We start from the raw sequence: 20,849 nt of genomic DNA, 5'->3' as shown, positions 1-20,849 counted from the left end.
TAGTGCTCAGAAGTTTTTCCACCTACTTTTGAATCTGAAAATTACTGCTAAAAGGGCAACTTGTATTGGGGACCACTCTGTGTAATTTCTGTTTGCTTTCCTGGTCAAAAGTACTTAACACTTTTGAAATTCTCTTATTTTTACTGGTGATAGGATCAGTTTATTTGTTAATTGAATCAGAAAGTTTAAGGGCTACAACCAAAGTGAATTACTTTTCTTTATGTTGCTTGTCTATCTCCTCCTGCCAGGAGATTATGCTTGGCTGACAAACTGCATGACAACAAAAATTCTGAATTAAATGTGAAAAATGAGATGTGTTCCTCTGCTGGGAGGAACACGTTTCAGTGAATGTATGGTACTTGTCCTCTAAAAGAAATGTTTAGAGGATATTAGGTGGCAGTTTTGGAGGAGAGTAAACTCACAGAAGGCTGACACGTGTTTCTTCCTAACACTATCAACGGTGAATGAAATGAAGGAATGAGAAAGAAATATAATTGTTTATTGGAGCATGGCTTGCCCAGTGTGAGCTTTTCCATGGTTAAGTTAAATGAAAGTCTCACACCCTAACGGTAAGAGAAATTCTCTTCTAAAACAGAAATCATAAAGGGCCGTTAGCTGGTTCTTTTCTCCGCTGTGGCACTGTAGCTGCCCTGCTCTGTATCATGTTGTTCTCCACTGCTGCAACTGAGAAGCTAGGCCACAGGGGTTTTTCCCTGTAGGATTTGTCCAGAGGAGAGCTAGGTGCTCCGCACCGAACTGCAAAGTCTGAGTTAATTCCAGCCTTAGCCCTCACTCCTCTCCTTTTACCGCAGCTCATCCACACTGAGTATTTACTGATCCTCCAGCTCCTCCTCAGTGATGAATCCCATCCCCATGTCATTTCAGTCCCTACAGATCTGGCAACGTAAAGCTGAAATCTGCTGGGCTTGGGCAGCAACAATATAGCTGTTCCCTGGCTGTGGATCACAGAAAAGTGTATTATTGGAGAGAAACTTGAGTTGAAGGAACTGATGGGATGAAAATCACCGGGTGTTAAGGCTCGTCGTGGGAGGAGGGTGCTACAGCTGTGCACGCACCCCAGAATTCAGCCCCCTCCCTTTCACAGGATGGAGATGCTATTTAGGAGGATGCAAGGACACAGTCAGGCTTCGCTGGACACCAGCATCAAGATTTCAGCTCGGTCCTTTATGGAAGGAGGACTCAGCTGCAGCATCGGGGTCTGCTTCTGGGCCGCCACCGGGCTGAATCCTAGATCCAGTTCTGGCTGATCTCCAAACGCAGCCACCGTGCGTTACTCCTGCGTTATGTGACCTATACGTGGCCTTGTACATACACAGATACACGGGCACATGGGGCGGCCGTCACAGCAGGGCACCCAGGCACCTGAGCTGTCCCCGGGGGTTACAAACATGCTCCCGGCTCAGCCTGCCCCCCAGCCCGAGCAGGGCAGGGGTTAACACCTCCCTCCGAGGAGGGAGAACCGGGGGTGCAGGCTGGCAAGACCCAGCCCCCCGGCTGCAATCGCTGCTCCTGGGGAGCTCCGGGACCCGTCTGCGAGCCGCGAAGCGACGCGGAGCATCCCCGTATCCGCCCGGGTGGAGGACCCCGACCTCCCCCCGGGGACGGACGGCACCCGGCAGCCCGGGGGTCCCGGCCTCCCCTCCCCGGGGTCCCTCACCCTCAGGTAGGGCGGGGGGCTGCGGGTCGGGGCCGTGCAGGTGGGGCCGCGCCGCCGCCGCCTTCCCGTCAGGGGGCAGCACCGCGCCGCCGCCGGGACCCGGGGCCGGGAATGGGGCCGGGAATGGGGTCGGGGGGAGTGGGGAGTGGGGCGTGAGGGGCTGGGGGCGGCTCCTTGGTGTCCCCCCCACGGCGGAGGGGAGCGGGGCAGGTAGCGGGCGGCGGCAGCGGGCGGTCCTCCCCCTGCGGGGGGCTCGCCGCCCCCTTCCCCTCGCCTCTCCCTCCCGCTTTAAAGGCGAGCTTGGGGGGGGTGTGGGGGGGGATTTGCGGGAGGCACGGCGGCGGTGATGTCAGCCCGAGCCTAAAATAGAGCGGGATAGGCTGCAAATCCACGGCGCGGGGGCTAAAGCCTTGCAATCCCGCCGCAGCCCGGCACCATGCCGCTGTGAAGTGCCCCCCCCGGCTCTCTCCCACTCGCACCCGCAGCCGGAGGACCCCGCCCGGCCCCCGCCAGGTGCCCGCAGCCCCTCTGCTGGGCGGCCCCCGGGGCACGGAGCCGGGGCGCGGAGCCCCCCCTGGGCGGGCGGCGGCGGCGGCGGCGGCGGGGCGGGGGCTGCCGGTCGCTGGCGGATCCCCGAGGATTACCAGGAGCCGCTCGCCCCGTCCCGGAGGCTGCCGAGGGCCGCCCGCAGGGAGCGCAGCGCCCCGCTGCCCGCAGCCGTCCCGCGGGGCCCCCAGGAGCCGGGGGCTGCCGGCACCATGGCATCGGCGGACGGGTGAGGGGGACCCCGGGGCTGCTCTGGGGGGGAGATGGGGGGCGAGGGGGGTCCCCCCAGCCGTGCCCCGGTGCCGGCTTCGTGCCTCGGCCTGCCCCGCAGAGGGAGATTTGGGGGGGGAAAGGGATGGGTTTGAGCTGTCAGCCGCCGGGAGGGGTTCGGGTTCCCTCCCCGCCGCTTCTTTGTTTAACCCCTGGGGGGCACGGCAGGCTCGGAGCACCTGCCGGGGAGGGCGAGCTGCCTGAATGGGAGAGGGGAGCCGCCTCCTAAAATAATACCAGCAATAGCAATAACCTGTGCTGCTAAAAGAAATGGGGAGCTGGCTTCCCCCCCTCACCCCCCCCGCCTCTGCAAAAGGCAACACGCAAATCCAACTTCTTGAGGAGTTTTGCAATTTTGCAGGTTTGTGCCAAACGCAGCGCTAGCAAGGGAAGTGCCGGGAAGGGCGAAGGGTTACACAAGAGGCTTTGAGGCAAGCCAGCCCCGTCCCAGTCCCACCACGGCCTCGTCCCCCTGTCCCCTGCCCTGTCCCCCTGGCAGAGACCTGTCCCCTGCCCCTCAACATTGAGGCTCAGCTACCATGGGGCTGGGGGCTTGCTGCTCTGCAGACTGGCTGGCAGCGTGCGAGGAAAGAAAAGGTTTCCTTGATCTCTGCTTGCCCTCTTCTAATAGTAGCTGGCATTAGGCTGCGTGTGGTGTGAGCCTCCCCTTTATCCCTGGCTGTTGTCAGGTTGGATCAGCGTGATCTGCTCTGGATGGGACTCTCTGAGGACAGAGTGCAAAAGGAAGCTGTGTTGCTACTGGGGCTGGGAGGCTTGCTGAGCTGCTTTAAATAACCTAGCACATGGCCGGGGGGTGTGCACACAGGTGTCCCATCGCTGGGATGGCAAAAGGAACTTGCTCTCCGCAGAGCGGCCCGAGGACAGTTGGCTTGGGCCGAGGGGAAGGTTAGGAAGAGTTCGCTTTGGTTGCTTTAGGACAGGGACAGTCCCCAGGGCTGACAGAGGGCAGGTCCGCGGGGCTCTTCTACCTCACAGAGTCACTAACTCGCCGTTTGTCTTGCCCTCGCTAGGAATTTCTCCTCCAAATTTGTATGTTCCTCTACTCAATCTGCCCGGTAGCATTCCCATAACAATGCAATCACCCAGCGAGATGCTGTCAGCGAATGCTTGGAGCCACAGGGCAGAGACTTGGAGATGGAGGAAACCACCTGCGGCCGTATGGCTGCAGCTCCGTGTCCTCTGTCCCTTCTGTTTCCTTGGACCACCCTGACTTCTGCTCTTCTCAGAGTGCTCTGCTTGCTTAGAGTCATTAAGGTTGGAAAAGACCTCCAAGATCACCTGGTCCAACCATAAAAAAATAATAATAGAGCATTGCTTAGGCACCGAGGGCTTCCTTTCCTTCCATACGGAGGTGATCCAGGTGCGGAGGGGCTGGATCAGGGACCACAGCAGTTAGCCAGGATGATGTCCATTACTTCCTACCCTAACAGAGCATTTGGCTTTGCACCGTGAGGGTCATAACTCTCAGTTAGTGCTGACTTGAGGCTTCTGCTGCAAGTGTTTAGAAATATTGCTTGCACATAAAGCATTCCCCTGCCCGAACAGGGAGGTGCAGAGGTGCCTGCTTGTTTCAGGCTGCTGGGGCAAGGAGGGATCTGCTGTGCAAGGCTTTAATAGGAAGAAATGTGATGAGAGGTGGCTGCAGCGCAGGGATTTGTCAACTTCAGGGGCTTTAAATGTGTGCAGAAAGAGAGGTGCTTTTCTGAGAAGCTACCTGAGCAGGTGGGCTGAAAAGGATGAATGCCACAAATAGAAGGGCTTCAGTAGAGGTTTGGTTTTGCTTTCTGTATTGGACGGAGCTAAATTGTCAGCATGAGGAAAGAAGCAGAAAGGTTAGGCTTTGTTCTCAAACTTTTTAGGAAACTCACCTAGACAGAGACAAGCCAAAACTGCTTATTCGGTGCGTTTCTGCTGATGCTCAGTGATAGCTGAGGTAGGTGTGGAAAGCAAGCTGAGTGGAAAGCATTTCACTTGCTGGTCCCTTTTTGCCAAAACTGAACTGCCACCTTTCCCTCCCCTCAGGTAAGAAGCTGAGGAGAGAGATCAGCTTTGCACGCTGGCATAAAGGTCAGCAAACTCGAGCCCTGTAAGGATCAGCAGGAAAAACGAATTCAGGACCAGGCAGACCTTGTTCAAGAAAGGCTTTCGTTGGCACCAGCACAGTGGAAGAAAGACAGGTAGCAGAAAGTGCCCATTGCTGCCAGCAGAGCAGTGTCTCAGGGACACGCAGGTACACGGAGAAACACCTGCTGGAGGTGGGGACAGGCTGCCTGCACTCCAGTGTAACGTCTGGTGGCTCTTGCGATGTTCAGATAGACACCTTAGTTGAGGTTTATAGTATACAAAGTCATTATTTTGTCGTGATAGGTGAAAATGATCAACTGTGGTCATTTTCACAGTGTACAATTTCTCCTCTAACAGGGAAGTTTACATAAAAACTCCAAACTGGTGGTGTCAGGAGTATGATAAGGTATTTGGCAAAAAATGAGGCCCCTATGTATACACAGAGGAAGACAAATCTCTATTATGTTGTTAAAAAATAGTCATAGAGCCAGGATTTGCTAGGAAAGCTTCCCTTGTCTGCACCTTTACAGTCTTTTTTTTTTTTTTTCTTTCAATGTTTAAGTGGGGTAAAGTTATCCATGTACGGAAATTTGCTGCCCAAAACTTTCTGTTCCAAGAAAGGAAAATGTAGACAACAGAAAACTTCAATCAGTTTAAAACAAAAAAAGGAAATGTCCCTCGTGCAGCATGGCAGAATCAGACCCAGGTGGCCTCTGTGTCCACCGTGCTACAGTTTCAGCTACTGGGGCTTCCGCAGGCCGAAGAATACTCTGGCTGCTACCTTGACTGTTAAGCCTTCTTTTCACAACATCCCCCGATACCAATCTTATTACCAAGGTGGACTTTTGGTGCTTAGCTGGTGCTGGAAGCTGAAAATAGCGAGTTTGGGGAGGAAGAGCAGGAAGCAGCTCTTGATGTACTGCTCAGGGTTGCTTGTTTTCATGCTCTCCATCTAAACCTCCTCTGCTGGCTGTGACTGCAGAGAGGATGCTCACAGATGTGGCCCTTTGGTCTGTGCCAGGATCACCTTTTGTGAGCCCATAGCATGTTTCAGAGATCCAGCGATGTCAGTTCACGCTCAGCCTGTGGTGTCTGGCATAGCCTCGGTATGCACTAGGTTGAACCTACGGAGAATGACTTTCTGCTTTAGGATGGTAGAGGATTTAAGCCTTTCCTTTGCTTTTACAGGGTCTGAGAGGACCTAAAGGTTAGATGAGATTGCCCCTGACCCAGCTGGTTCCCATGCTTGTCTCCAGACCTCTGAGCAAAGGCCTGAACGCCTTGCCTCACCTGGGTTCCTTGCCGCTCTCCTTGCTCTCTGCAGTGTTACTGTTTCAGAAGGGAAATAAAGCAATGCTTTGCTACGGGTTTTTAAATTACACTTGTGTATCTAGAGAGAGGTTTTAAATCTTAGATCAGCGTGTGACTTTGTAACTGGGATATTAAACCTGGAGCGTTCAAATTACTTTGTTTTTACCTCCTTGAGTGATGCTTTTTTAATGCTCTAAAAACCCAGCGATGCATTTGTATTTTGCGTGCTTTCGGAGCGTGGGAGTTCCAGGTGTGAAGTTTGGGTTTGGATCAGTTCCTTTAAGAATGCAGCCACTAGGAGACACTGTCACTGCGTCTAGAGCAGAAGTTGAGGAGAGGCAGAGCAGGTGTCTGAGCGCTGGAGCTCAGCCCTCTGCGTGCAGGTAGCTCACCCCCAGCTCCCAGCCAGCCTGGGATGGACCCGCCGGGAGGCCTCTGCCACCTTTTGGAGAGGGAAATGACACAGATGTGGGCTCTTCCACTGCCAGTGGTCTCAGTGCCCGGAACAGTCCCGGGGCAGGTTGGCATAGATAGCAGAGATGTTACCTTTATGGGTATGCAGGGCACAGGTACCCAGCAAGTGTGTGTATGCGCCCTGCTAGTAAACAAATTGGGTGAAGTGGAGCGGTACGCTGAAACATTGGGATGTTTGGAAATACAGAAGTCTCTGGGTAATTGCTTAGCGTCGTGGTTTGATTAGTGCGATAGTCGCAAGTGCTTCACAATTGTATGTCCAATTAATACAAGTGGTGTTTATGTTGCATGGGTTGGCGTGGAGGCAGGGCTCCCGCTCTGTCTGGAGGAGCAGAGATGCTGTGTGTCAGCTGCAGAGATCCCTGTCTTGGCTGTTATCGTTACCTCAGTTAACAGGCCAAGCAGCAGCCCAGCTGTGGGCTTTTCTTCCTCTCCCAGCCCGACTACTCCTACATCCTTCTACAGATGCTCTCTCTGCATCCCGGGTTTCACTGCCTCTGAAGTTACGGTTCCGCAGGCAGAAACAGAGTCTGCCTGTGCTACCTGCTCACAGAGCAACACGAATTCGGTCCCGATCAGGGAGGGGCATACGATTTGAGTTCTCTAAAATTAGCCACAGTACATCGCATGGAACTTACAAAGGTTTTTCACTAGCTGTGGAAAGATGATTGTTAGTCAATTCAAGATAAAGCTCACATGGGAGGCATAAATAGTAAGTACCTTACCCAGCATCAAGCCCTGTGGATGCGAGTTAACCTGTCAACAGTTTTTGAACAAATTTGATCCTTAAGAATGAATTTATTATGCTGGATTAGTGTTTTAGTCATGTGGCTGTAGTGGTTTTGGATGTTGGAGTAGAAGCCCTAAAGCCATTTGCTGCATCGTCAAGACAAAGCCCAAAAGGGAGATTGCCAACATATATTATACACCTAGCCTGGGGACAATGAAACACACCTTAGTGAGTCAGAAAAACTAGCTTTGCATTTCATGATAGGGTTCAGGCTCCTACAGAGAGTGGGTTTTCAGGATCTGCCACAATATGTACACAAGCACACCCACAGATTTCTTGTCATCTGAATTTTCACTCTGTAATTTACCCACAAAACTCCTCTAAATGGAAACTTGGTGAAATGCGCTGGCACAAATGTTTAGATACTTCAGAGGACGAAATCCTCCAAGTGCTCTCGCTGTTATTTTTATGCAGATTTTGAACAGTACCAACTCAGGATGGAGACGTTTTACCCTATACTCTCTCAGACATTTTGTGGGACAGATGGAGTGGATGTAGCCTATTAATTAGACATATCAGCTGTGGCTCTGACCTCATTTCACTGTTGCCGATTGCAAATCTCTCATCGATTTCAATGAAAGGGAATGAGGCTCTGCAGAAGATAACACAAGTTCCTTAAAATTAACCTGATGACATGATAGTTCTCATGACCCCAACCTTCAGTTTGGCCTTGAGCTATACTTTCAAAAAGAAGTCATCATCTAGACATTAACTCAGTTTTTGTAGGAACCCAGACACTTATGTAAAGGCGCAAATACTAAAATGCTTCTTAAGAAGCCTATAGTGCTTATTCATTCTAAACTTTTTGAAAAAAAAAAAACAAACAGATTAGGGAATTGGATTAGATATAAAAGGCTGTATAGATAGCAGTTCCTGAAAAAAATGGATAAAGTTTTCAACAGTCTTGGCTTACTGTAGTGTTTCATGAGATGAATAAATACATACACGCCCCCTTCCCGTGAACATATGCTAAAATGTTTGTGTATAACACCCTAAGAATTCACCTGATGAAGCAGTTCTGTATTTCTACACTAACAAGTTACTGCATTTAATTTTCTTTTTGATCTTAGCATTTCCCCTTGATCTACAGTCTGTCCTAACCAAGAATAGTGATAACTAAATCTATGAACGATATTCAGAGGGTCAGATTTTTTCAGCTAAAAGCTACTGTCATGAAACTTCTGCTCTGCTCCACCGGCACAGATATCCATCCGTTCCTTCCAGTAGTGACCCTGACCAGCAGTCACCGAATGCTTAATTTCAGTAGGTAGGGGAAGTTCACCTGGAAAGTCTGATATTTTGTGAAGTGCCATAACTAGAAATAGCCACCTCAGTGTTCCTGACAATCAGAGATTTTAAATCACATTGGAGACCTCAGATTTTTCAGTGCCTGCTTGCCCAATTTGACATTGATAGAGCTAGTTTTGCTCTGTGAATCATCTGCTCCTTGGCTTAAGTTGTGAAATACTCTATTTTATAGCTTATACCTCATGACATAGATAATAAAGGACATTTTTAGAAGACTTAAAATAGCTAGTACTACTTTTGTTTCTTCTTCTGGCATGCACAAGCATTCAAGTTTCAACAACTTCCTTAGGTGTACCGAGCAGGAGGAAGTGAGAATATGAAGCTGATCAGCAAAACGAGTGCTTTTGTAAGAGGTGAGGCATGGACAAAGTGCATAGGCAGTGGGAGCAAATGCTGTTCCCTCAAAAGTGCAAATACTGCTTTTAAACTGCCATGCCCTATGCACTGATAATCTTTCCATGGGGTCTCAAATGAGTTCAGGTGTGAACCTGTCAGGATTTACCACGTTGCTCAGGTCAGGTTACTGCGGTGTGTATGCGTGAGGGCCAAGCCTGTGGGTCTTCAGACAATGGTTGTTTTCAGCTGATGCAACAATCTGGAGAAAGCTCTGGGACTGCCTTTGGGTAGGGTGGCATCACTTAGGGTGCAGCCGGTCAAGTTGTGCAGGAGCCCTTCCCTGTCTGCAGGCTGCGCCCCCTGCCAGAAGGTGGGCAGGAGCCCCGGGCTGTCAGTCGAGGGCATATTGTGAAGAGCACCCACTCTCTGTGCAAGCCCCTAGCGCTTTGTGGAGGGCACAGGTCCATGCCCATGGGGCACGTGCTGGGTCCTTCCTGGCACACGCGGTGGTGCGAACGCTGAGGCTCTGTACAGGAGGAGCGCAGAGAGAAGGCGCAGCACTAGCAAGTGCGCCTTCATCTTTGGTGCCTTCTCATTTAATGCCTTCTCATTTTCCGTGAGATTTAATTCTCTCCCCCAGCCCGATGTGTTGCAATACCTGCTATTTAGAACAATTAAGAATATGAGTTCTTGAAAACACTGGATGGGTCTGTCAAATCCATCATCTTTGCTATTGTCCATCTGCTAATGAAAACTCTGCTTATGCCAAGTCAGTACAATATCTGACACTTTTAGCCTCCAGCCCTTTAAGTTAAAATGCTGTTTCCACAGGCATGAGAGCAATAAAAATGAGTGTGCTTTTATATATTTAATCCTACTTCTATATTAATTTCAAAGCCTCTCAGTGTACTTAAAACTTTAAGACAATTAGCTGCAGTGTATGTCTCAGTGCTTGGGAAAGATAACAGACTAGGTTCAAAGATCGTATTTTATAATTTTTATATAGAACATATTTGATCTTGTATTAAGCAATTCCAAGTTGGGGACCCTTAAAAGGAAGGTCAAAAAAAGAACCAAAGCATAAAAGCATTAAGAAACACTCCTGCTAATTACAGGCTAATTACAGGCGTCCTTAGGAGAACAGCGTGAAATTCACTAAAATGCAGTAGTTCAGGTTCACTGAAATACCCGAGAAATCAAATTCATTGTAGTGTTTTACAGAAAAGAAGGTGGAGAGGGAATTTAAAAATTAAAAGTGTTTAATTTTTACTTTTCAAATATAAATGCTCAGTTTCAGCTTTTGAAATGTTTGAGCTTTCAAAATTTCTACTTCACACCTATTTTTCAATTGGAAAAAAATGGAATAAAAAAAAAAAGACTAAAATGAAATGACGTGAGACTCCAGTACAAAGGAATACACACCACTGTGTATTAAGGAAGCATTTTGGGTTGACCAAAACAGCATTTGTCCTTTTTTTTTTTTTTTTTTTTTAACTTTCACTGGCAAACTCAAAATATATGCTGTTAAGTGCGACTGCAACTGATATTTTCCGTGATATATATGTTTTTAAAATATAACCACCAAGTCAAAAATCAATGATTTCTCCAGGCTGCTTTCTGCTCTGTACCCTTTCTTACTATTTTTTCAACACACGAGTAACATAGCGGTTTATTACTTTAGGCATTTAAATTTATATATGTATAGAGTTGTGAGTTTATTTTATGCTTCATCACTCCATTTCAGATATTGTCTCCTTTCTGCAACATTTTTATTTAACAGACTTTGCTGCTGTTTCTGTCATATTGATGTGCTTTGATTCCACCTCTTGCATACATTTCGACTTTCTCTTTTACCTTTAGAATTTGGACCAATTCCTATACTTTCAACCATTTCTGTTGTCATTCTTTTATTTCTAGTCCTTCATGGCTTCTGTTTTGTCTTTTTAATAGTACTTCTCTGTGCTGGTCAGTAGCCACTGAAGGTTCACTTAAGTTCTCTGTGAAGACAGCCAGTTGAGGAGAAGTTTTGCCAGGTCTCAGTGCTTCAACACTATTCTGTTTAGTTTGGAGTGAAAGGTTTCTTTTTCTCTGGAAGCATACAAAGGCATATCTGATTCTGGCTTCAGCTGGTTCACTTGTTTTTCTTCCAAAATTGCCAGGGTGTTTTGAACCTTTAACGTGTCAATCGTAGAAACTGTTCGTGTACTTTGCGGTGCTGATTTTCACAGCTGCGGGTTTGTGGTGTTGGTTGTTGATGCTGGTAGCCATAATGCAGGTAACCAGCACAGGAGCTACCTGCTCTGACTTGCTTGTCTCTGCTGGGTGGGCAGGATGCAGCTTTCGTTACCGAAGTCAGGGTCCTGGAGCTTCATCTAGGAATCGATCTTTTTCTTCTTACATCTGCACATCTACTTGTACAACTACCATAGGGAAGACCAGTAAGCAGGTCTAAGGGGAGTGATACCTGCTAGTTCACATTTCTGTGTGAATCAGGTTAGTCTCTTTTAGCTCTGCTAACAAAGCTGTGCTTCAAACCTGCGAGTGACTGCATCTCTGATTTACCTGTGGCCTCCTCAAGATGTACCATGTGGCTTCCAGGCCCATTGACTTTGTCTCCCCTGAGGCAGGAACTCCTGGTGTTTGCCTTTCCAACCACTCATTGCACGTTTCTCCTGTAATTCTCTTGGATCTTGGAGATTTGCTCTCTCACGGGGACTGCAACAGAGATCACAGGTAAACAAGTCACGCGCATGGCTTAGCTTCTGACGCACTACCCACTGTTGGCAGGGGGTGTCTGGCACAGGCTGCACGTGAACTTGTTTATTCCTGCTCCTATGGGAGGGTCTTTGGGCAAGTGGGTCTCATGCAGCACCCTCCTAGAGACTCCTAGGCTGTTGCCTCAGGTACATCTTTCCAACCTGGAGGAGCAACACTAGCAGGGAACGGTTTTGAAACTGAAGGTGGTGTAACTGCTTTAGCCCAGTACTGTACCCAGGCTAATGACAGCCTCTTAGCTAATTAGCTTGAGTGCAGCAGAGAGTTAGTATGGATGTCCTGGGCTAGCATGAAGGAAGACATGGTTACCTTTCATGCCCCAGGTCAGGTCCACACAGCCTGAAAGCCTGTTTCTCAACAGGCTTCTTAGTCCGAGGAAAAAAGGTCGACATTCTGTCTTCAAGAGTATGAAAATTATGGCCAGCTCTTGTGATTATTCACTACCAGCCATCTAGGACTGTGGCTTCCTTAATCTATAAAAATGCCAACACATATGTAACACTTATCTGGGAATATGGGAATGTATTGGAGGGTCTCCAGAGCTCCTTTCCAACCATAGTTATTCTGCATTTCTGTATACTGCAAATAAACAGCATACAGCTGTTTATGGTTCTAGAACCATAGAATAGAATCACTGAATAATTACGGTTGGAAAAGATCTTCAGGATCATCTTGTCCAACCATCGCCCTACTACCAACCTTGCCCACTAAACCACGTCCCTAAGCACCAGGTCCAACCTTTCCTTGAAAACCCCCAGGGATGGTGACTCCACCACTTCCCTGGGCAACCTGCTCCAACGCCTGACTGCTCTTTCTGAGAAGAAATGTCTCCTAATTTCCAACCTGAACTTCCCCTGGCTCTACTTGAGGCCATTTCGTCTTGTCCTATCGCTAGTTATCTGCTAGAAGAGGCTTGACCCCCAGCTCCCCACCTCTTCCTTTCAGGTGGTTGTAGAGAGCAATGAGGTCTCCCCTGAGCCTCCTCTTCTCCAGACTAAACACCCCCAGTTCCCTCAGCCGCTCCTCACAGGACTTGTCCTCCAGGCTTTGTGGCCCTTCTCTGGGCATGCTCCATGGTCTTGGTGTCCTTGTACTGCGAGGCCAACGTGCGTGCAGGCAGCGCTGCCACTGCCGTGGCCATGACCCCGAGCCACTGCTGTGGCCCGTGGAGATGCTGGGGTACGCGAGCCGCCCCCGAGCAGCACGTGGAGCACAGGCTGGGGCGGGCATGGCCCATGGCCTGTCACAGAGGTGGTGTCCTCTGCCAGGTCATGGCAAGAGTGCTGAGGGCTCCGGGTTCCTTCCAGTGGCAGAAGCACAGCCTTCTGAGTTTACTACGGTCGTAGTACGCTTCCCTTGAGGCAGAAAGCAGTCTTTTAATGAAGCATCTGGCCCCTTGGCCGTGTAAGAACTGCTCTTCCTATAGCAGCTGAGAAAAGGTTTGCCTCTACGAGTGCACGTGGATAAAACACATGGCACTCGCACCCAGGCGTGCATATGGGAACTAATTAACACCTGGCTGCTATTTATAGCACAGCAATCTAGGACAGGGAGCGAGAAACCAGTCCCAGTCCCTCGCCCGCCATTTTAGGGGCTGTGAGGCGGGCGGCTGGCACTGCCCCGCGCCCGGAGGCATTCCCCCTGCGGGCTCCTGACCGACACCAGGGCGCCTCTGCCGCCGCCCTCCCGTGCAGCAGGGCTCGCCGCGGCCCCCGGGGGCTGAGCTTGGACCCCGGGGTTGAGCTTGGACCCCGGGGGCTGAGCTTGGAGCCCGGGGGCTGAGGGGCCGTCCCCGCTCCCCCGCGGCCGGGCCGGGTGTCCGGGAGCCCGACAGGGGGCGGCCGAGGGCAGCGCTGGCGGCCGGCGGGGAGCGCCGTGCTCCCGGCCCGGTGCTGGAGCTCCCCGGGGACCTGCCTCTGATTTTTAACCACGTTTAACCAGTTAACCACGCTTTGACCTCTCTGTGAGAGTAGGAGTACGGTGGAGCCTGAAACCAGCTCGGTTTGTAGGTGTTAGCCTACTCACCAGCCTACAGAGAAACGCTTCTAATCAGAACAGCAGTGGGGCTAGTGAATCTGGACGTGCTGTCTAAATCAGGAGAAAAGAATGCGTTTTCCTGTCATAAGGGAATGGTTAGGATGTAGTCATAGAAAGGCTTGAATGCCAAGATCTTTATTCCTATGCATTTTTGAGCTTCAGGCTGCCCCCAAAACGTCTTGTGGAGCCAGCATATGTAGCCCATAACAATAAAAACATGAAGAACAATAATATTACATCAGTGAGATTTTCCCCTGCGTCTGGAGCACTTGATCCAGATTTCATATGCTTTGATCTGTATGACTGATTTTCTAAAGCACACAGCTCTATAGCATGCTATTCAGCCTGTGCACGAAACCCGTTCATTCACAGACTCCTAGACAAATTGGTGTAATGACAGTATGTGACCGAACATAGAAAGTCCTCGTTTGAAAGCTGGTCAGGAGCCGATGACAGGGACCAGTGAGAATGGGACGTGAATTGGACAGGCACAGCAAACGGGAGTTACAGGAGCAACAAAGTCAGGAGGTCAGACTCAGCCCCGAGGCTGAGAACCGAAAAGGAGGGGGACAAATTAATTCCCGTCTTGTACCTGCGTGTTCATGCCTTGCAATTACCCTGGGGTCAGCAGCGACAATGTATCATCCTCCAAGTGAAGTATTTCCATAATTTTAGACACCATAAGGAAATCACGGTAGCTGTCATATACTGTTTCTTCATTATTTTGAAGGGGCAGAGAAAAGAAAGGGAAGGAGGATTTTAACTTCCACCCAGTTTCCCTGCTATTTGTACTCAAGAAAAATGATAGTTTTGGCAACTGCTCTTCGCACCCGTGGCATATCGAGAGTGGCCACAAGGAGGTGTTGTTTTTCCAAGCCGTGTATTAGTAATCCTGTGATACCAGAATGCCTAAGAGGCGCCTTTTGGGGCTAAAATATGTACTGAAAGATAAATGTCTCCTTATTTATCTTCTTGTCTAAACAGAGGAATCAGAGACAGCTTGGAAGTAATGTGTTCTCATCTTTAGAGATGGAGAACCAAGGTGTAAGGTATGCTCGCTGTTACACAGGATCTGTGACTGTGGACAGAAGTGAGTTAAATTGTCCTGTCTCAGTAGCCAGTCAGGTAACACAAAACTCTCTGTTTTCCACGCTTGTCATCCCAGGTGATGTTGGTTGTCCCTTTGCTGCCTGACCAGAGCAGAGGGAGGCCAGGTGAGGGTTTGAATTTACTTTGTGTGGACCTGCAGTAGCTTCCTTGTTCTTGCAAAAAGAAAATATCAGGATGTTTTCAGATTTATTGAATCACTTGAGAAAGCTTAGGGTTCCACTTTTGCTTTCTCTCATTTTTTTTTTTTTTTTTTTTCCATGAAGCTTAAAATATCTGAAAACCTGACAACAACTTATTTATTTTTAGAGTCAGACCACGTTTCTCAGAACTTCTGTTTCTGGCACTGTTGTGGAACTGATGCATTTATTAACGGTGGCTGATTTGTAAAATTAGGCTTTTAGGCACCAGAAAATGCATACCTGAAGGACAGATAGGACATTGCCCAGTGATGGGAAATAGACTAGTGCCAGCTGTGCACCGAAGGCCGGAATGGAAAGATCCTTCTTGGCAGATGACCAGCATATCACCATTCACAAACCTGCCACTCACTGTTTGTTTTATGGACTACTACAAAAGAATACTCAGGAAATGGAAAGTCACAACCTGTCTGAAGCCTGTGGTTTCTTTAACACTTTTTGGTGTAATGTGTCATGTTTCTCATGGTTCTTTCTCGTTCATTTTCTCTCTTGACATAACTTCAGATTCTGCCTAGCAAGACAGAATAGCAGGAGACAGAAAAAAAAATTAGCCTATCGGTTGAATAAGCAATTAGGTAAGCAAGATAACATCCCAGTAATCCATTTTTTTCAAGACAAAACACAAAAGAAGACTGGAATAGTTCATTTTCTTGACATCATTCATAAACAATTGTTGAATTGAGGGTGTTTCTTGTTTAAAGAATATGTTCACACATCTGATGAGCCAGGGAAGACATTTTTACTTATGGACACATACTGTAAGAAATACATGCTAACATGCAGTCACTCGTCTGGCCAAGTGGTCAAGTTGAAATCTGTCTCTAGGACATAACTGACAAACGTGGCATAATTTTAAATTGCTCCGTTTGATTTACAGGAAAAAAAAAAAAAAAGCAGAGATGGCACAGCTATCATTTGGTTAGTCTGTGGATAGTTAGAGAAATTACTGTAAATGCCCACTATAAAAGCAATTATGGTAGATTAACTTGGCTGTTTTGTTGGATAATACTAATTCTGATTTCACATAAAAAATCCACATCAAAAAAATAAACTCACAGCTCAGCAGAGGACCATGACCAATGACTTCCCCAGCAGGGAGAGAGTCCCCATGGTCACATTGTTCCACACTGGTCACAGCAGTTACTGCTTTGCATTTCTACCTAGATTTCATATCAGTGACACCACCGAAATATGTTCCAATGGCTTTCAGATCAATGCACGAGTCTATGTGCTATATGAAGATCATAGAACAACATGTAAGTTTTCTTTAAAATGCATCCTTCCAGGTCAATGGAATCATACATTAGGTGTTTTCATGTGGGACAATGAAAAATTAGAAGTTAACATTTCATGGTCTACTTAGTATTTTCCCCTAGTGACATCCACCTAAGTAACACTTCTGTTATGTTAAGTGCTTTCTTTCTTGCTTTTTTTTTTTTTTTTTTTTTCCCTTTTATTTATTTTTTTTAATCACTGATCCACATCCCAAATGGGAATTTTCTCCGCCTTCTTCAGTGACAGTATGGATGAAGCTCATGCTGGAGACCCTGTATGCCCTGCTCTGTGACAGTCCCCCCCAGCAGGCTCAAGAAGCAGTCTCTCTTGTGAGCATGCATCTTCTCAGCATCTGTGAGTGCAGAGAGCCACATTCTTGTGGATGTCAGTGTTCATGTGCAGCGTCCCACAGGTTTGTCCGTACAGACATCTCACATGCATTCTAGTGTACCTTAAACCTGACAATTTTTCACTCTTAGTTTTTTGAACAGACCAAAGGAGGATTTAATGATTCTGCCTACCCACTCTATTCTGTTTGGACTATAAACCTCTGTTGATAAACAGTAGAAATAATCTCAGATTTTCTCACCACATTTTTTCTTCAGTCCAGTGGCAATGGTTAGTCAGGTGAACAAGAATCAGACGTGAGAGCTGTTGGAACTCATTCATGATCCAATTTTTTGTTGTAAAGCAAGCGGGGGAAAGCTGGGCATTGTAGGATTTTCACAGTGCTGTACAAATACTTGTTTTAATAGGTGAAAGGTAGATATTTTGCCCAATTGACACTTTTTTGATGCTTACTCATTGCAAGAATGAATACAAGTTAATTACAAAAGAATGTGAGGAAGGTGGTACAGCTTTAATTGTAGCTTTCCTGGCCAACTATGCATAGCTTGTTTGGGTTTGTCAGTACAGACTGTCCTGTCTATTTGCCCATATTCTGACAATTGTTTCTCCTCGGTTAAAATAAAGGAAATTTTAATTTCAGGCTTAGTCTTTTTTCAGTGCGATTGTTACCTCTGTGGCTGGCGGTATTGTCAGTGGAGTGTTCTGGACTTTGCCTGAGTGCGGACTTCCATAGGATACGTGCTATGCCGCATGCATTCATTCTGGTGCTTTGCTGGATTTTCTGTTGATCTGGAAGTCTTTCTTTGGGAGTCCTTTGCAGCAACTCACAAACATGCTCACACTTGGTCTGGAAATGTATGGGCCTGCCTTCTGTGAAGCAAGCTATCTGGCTAATTGGCAGCGTGCTAGCTACTCTGCTCGTTCCTCCTGCAGGTAGGCTTGCCCCAAAGCAAACGTGGGGTACCTGCCTCTGCCTTGAAAGCGTAGAGTAGGCAGCATGGAGTATACTCGTACCTTTGCCTGCACCACAGTAGGTTCCAGAGTTGGAAAGGTTTTGCTGTCCTAAAAATCACATCTTCTTTCCATCCACCTCATGTTTTGTGAGCTTTCTTTTCTGTGGCCACACTGTGAGCCCGACTGCCCGGCCGAGCCAGGAGATGGGGTTGAAGAATTGACTTCGACTCTGCTCCTTTCTGACTACCAGTCGGTAGCACACCAGGCACTCTGCAAGTTTGAGCCTGGCAGCTAATAAAACCGCTGGATTTTATGCACAAAACAAATTTGACTCATGGTTACTTATCTTAGAAATGTAATTCAGCTGTGTCAGAACAACAGGCCTTTGCTTGTTGCAGGCTTTGCCTTGTTCCCTCTGTGGTGTAACCTCACGCTGTGGGTGTGAGCAGAGCAGGATGGGGGCCTGGAGCAGCTCCCCCCCAGTCGTGGGACACTCGTGGACACAAGTGGCGTGCGATGACATGGACACCATAGCAGGCAGAGCTCACAAACACTGGTGCGAAGGGCAGACAAATTCCTGGTTCTCCCAGCACCAGGCCTTTTGTTGGCAGCGAGTGCTGCCACCCCATAATAAGTCACTGCAAGGACGCAACAGGGCTGCATGGGAGGGTGTAATTAGCACTAAATAAAGATGGCTTGGGAAAACCTAAGCAAGCCAAGTAGACACTTCCCTAATGAGGCTGTCAGGGAAGTGCTCACAGATGGTAAGTTTTATGAAATGCCATAAATAGGCTAATGAAACTGTTTAAGAATACACTGACAATGCCATTTGCAAGCAGCAGTCGTGGAGTCGCATTTTTTCCTGCCATAGAAGAATACAAATCTGGAATTCAATTCTGCCAGCGGATGGACAGCAAAGACGTGCTGTGTTAAAAAAGCAGAATTCACAACACTCAGATCTGCTTCGTAATATGCATCATGACATACTTTTAACATTACGGCTGTGATTTTCTTCTGGGGCTCCCCAAAGCGGAAGAGAAAAGGGAGTGGTGATTTATATCATCAAACCCAGCTAATAACATTTTTTAAAGTAGAAAAAGATCCATCTCTGCTCCTCCCTGAGCATTTGCTTAATGCTGCTGTAGCTGGCTTTGGAGTAATGTACTGGAAAAACTCAAATGGGGGACATGCAGGTGGATGCTTGAGCTACAGAAGGAGCTGGGCTTGGTTGGAAATGGATTTAGGAGAATTGTAATGTTGTTACTGCCTTTTCATATAGCTTGGCTCAAGATGCAGATGTTGCTGGCGTGCTCTGGGCTGGAGGGATGTGAGGCAGCTCTGGTCGAGGGGAGCTGTGTGCCTGCGGTAGCAGTGAGCTAGCGCACCTTGTCTGTTGGCTGTGTTTGGGATCGTGCTAACCCTGCCTCTCAGCCCGAACAGAGGGAGTTTGTTTCTGCATGCCGTGTACCATTTGGGCATGGGAATTCAGTGCCATGGTGCGTCAGTCAGGCTGCAGGCCTGTGACCCCAAAGTCACTTACCCTGGTTAAGCAGGAAGAGCACAGTTGTAGGGCTGGGATCTGAGCTCCTCCAGGTCTCCAGGCAAGGACCTGAATTGAACGACCAGCCCTCCCACAGCACCCTTTCTCTAGGGAAATAAAACCCTTTGTAGAGAATTAGGTACGGTTCTTAAAGCCATTCTTACAGTGCTGTTAATGTGGACACTCCTATTCCAGCACAACGTAAAAGAATAGAATGAACTTTGTCACCTGCTAGCCTCCTCTCACTGCCACCTTACAGCTCATCCGAAATACGTGCATACCGAGCATCTCTTTCCCTCTTTGTTTGCCTTTCAGAGCTTAGTCATAGGCAGTTTCTCTGAAATTATTTTTCCTTTCCTTTGTTTTTAATCTGAACCGTAATTATGTGATGGTTTCACTTCACATTAGCATGCTCTTTGCCTACTGTAGGTCAGAGTGAACTCCGTGCTGATGAGGGGAGCTGAACGAGCAGCCCAGGACAGATTTCAGTCGTTTTTTGTCCATGGGTAGGAAGGCCTCAGCGCTGCCTCAGTACGGCCTTGCGGAGGCCTCCCAACACTCACCGCACATCTGTGTGTGTCTGAAAAATCTCATCCCGTCTCTTGCAGGGAGCGAATCCAGTCCCAGCAGGCAATTTATCCTCTGGCTTCTCCCCGCTGAGTCTACCACAAGTAATGTGTTCGTGGTTTGTGGGCCTGCTCCCTAGGAACCGAAATCACTTGCCCCACATCCATCACAGGGCTGCCGTTAGCGGTTGCGCCTCTGGTCACAGCCAAGCCGGGCTGGCCGGGGTCCAGAGGTGAGCCCAGCTCCCCTCCCCTGGGCACCCTGCAACACCAACACCCTCCGCTACGTAAAACTCGCTCTGCCTCTCCCAAAATAAAACTCCTTGCGGTATTACACAGTGCTGTTGCTACATCCATCATGCAGGAGTGGCCCTGCTAGGCAAGCAAGGCTGCATACATGTGTGCAGCTCACGCAGTGGTGAATTATGTGTTGCTAATAATAATCACGGCTTCATGCTGGTGAAAAACAGCCCAAGCTCCAAGACCCTCCTTCTGAAGTCATGGGCAGCAGCACGAAACAACCCGTGTATCTGACACCGCTCCTCCAGGCTTACTTGGAGCTGAAAATGCGGATTTTCATGGCCAGAGGGCACAGACCGGGGCCGATGCAATGCTGTGGAGGGCTGCTGTGTGTGTGCATGGGCACACACGACTGGTGTGTTGTGTCTGTTAGGGCAAATTGATCCCGTTATAGTGTGGCCAACTACTCCCCAGTGCAGCGAGAAAGAAAATGGAAATGAAGAATATTGATTGTGACTTCCCCTCAGCCAGGAGACCTTGCAGACAGTGAGCTATATTTTCTGCTCGTGCTCGCTGGTCATCACTCTGCTGGCTTCAGTGCGGGTCTGTCAATTTGCATCAGCAGAGGTTTGACCTTCCACTTGCCTGAAATTTATAGGGACAATACATCGTTCAGTCAGTCACAGACTGCGTGTTTTATGGGGCAGCCATCACCTTTCATGTAGACACATCTACCCTTTGTCAAGACACGCACCGTTCGTGTTCAAAGAAGCCCAAGTATGTTTTTATGAATAGAGATCTTAGGCATTGCTATGGCAACCTAATGCTGTCATTCAGGAGTAAATTATTAATGCTTTTCAGCAGCAGAAAATTGAAAATCCAATTCCTTATGGCTGTGCACCGTGGTATCGTGTTTTATTATGAAAATACTGCAGGACTTGTGTAGCTCTGGGAGTTCACAGTGCAATATGTAAGCCAGAAGATTTTTTTTCCTTTTCTTTATATATTT

The 20,849-nt window shown here is 48.2% G+C and overlaps 1 protein-coding gene across 2 annotated transcripts in view; it reads left to right on the top strand.

The window, feature by feature from the left end:
• The first annotated feature begins 1,879 nt into the window (after positions 1-1,879).
• The window catches only part of SLC1A2 (solute carrier family 1 member 2), a 93,068-nt gene continuing 74,098 nt past the window's right edge, over positions 1,880-20,849 (top strand). Inside the window, exon 1 of one of the 2 annotated variants that reach the window (XM_068684667.1) lies at positions 1,880-2,453. In XM_068684667.1, the coding sequence (XP_068540768.1) occupies positions 2,437-2,453 (17 nt within the window). In that variant the 5' untranslated portion in view covers positions 1,880-2,436. The remainder of the gene's footprint in view (positions 2,454-20,849) is intronic. The other variant, XM_068684666.1, reaches the window with a different exon arrangement.

This window comes from Anas acuta, chromosome 5 (genome assembly GCF_963932015.1).
Source record: "Anas acuta chromosome 5, bAnaAcu1.1, whole genome shotgun sequence".
NCBI classification, from domain to species: domain Eukaryota; kingdom Metazoa; phylum Chordata; class Aves; order Anseriformes; family Anatidae; genus Anas; species Anas acuta.
This window is presented reverse-complemented; position numbering and strand designations above follow the sequence as displayed.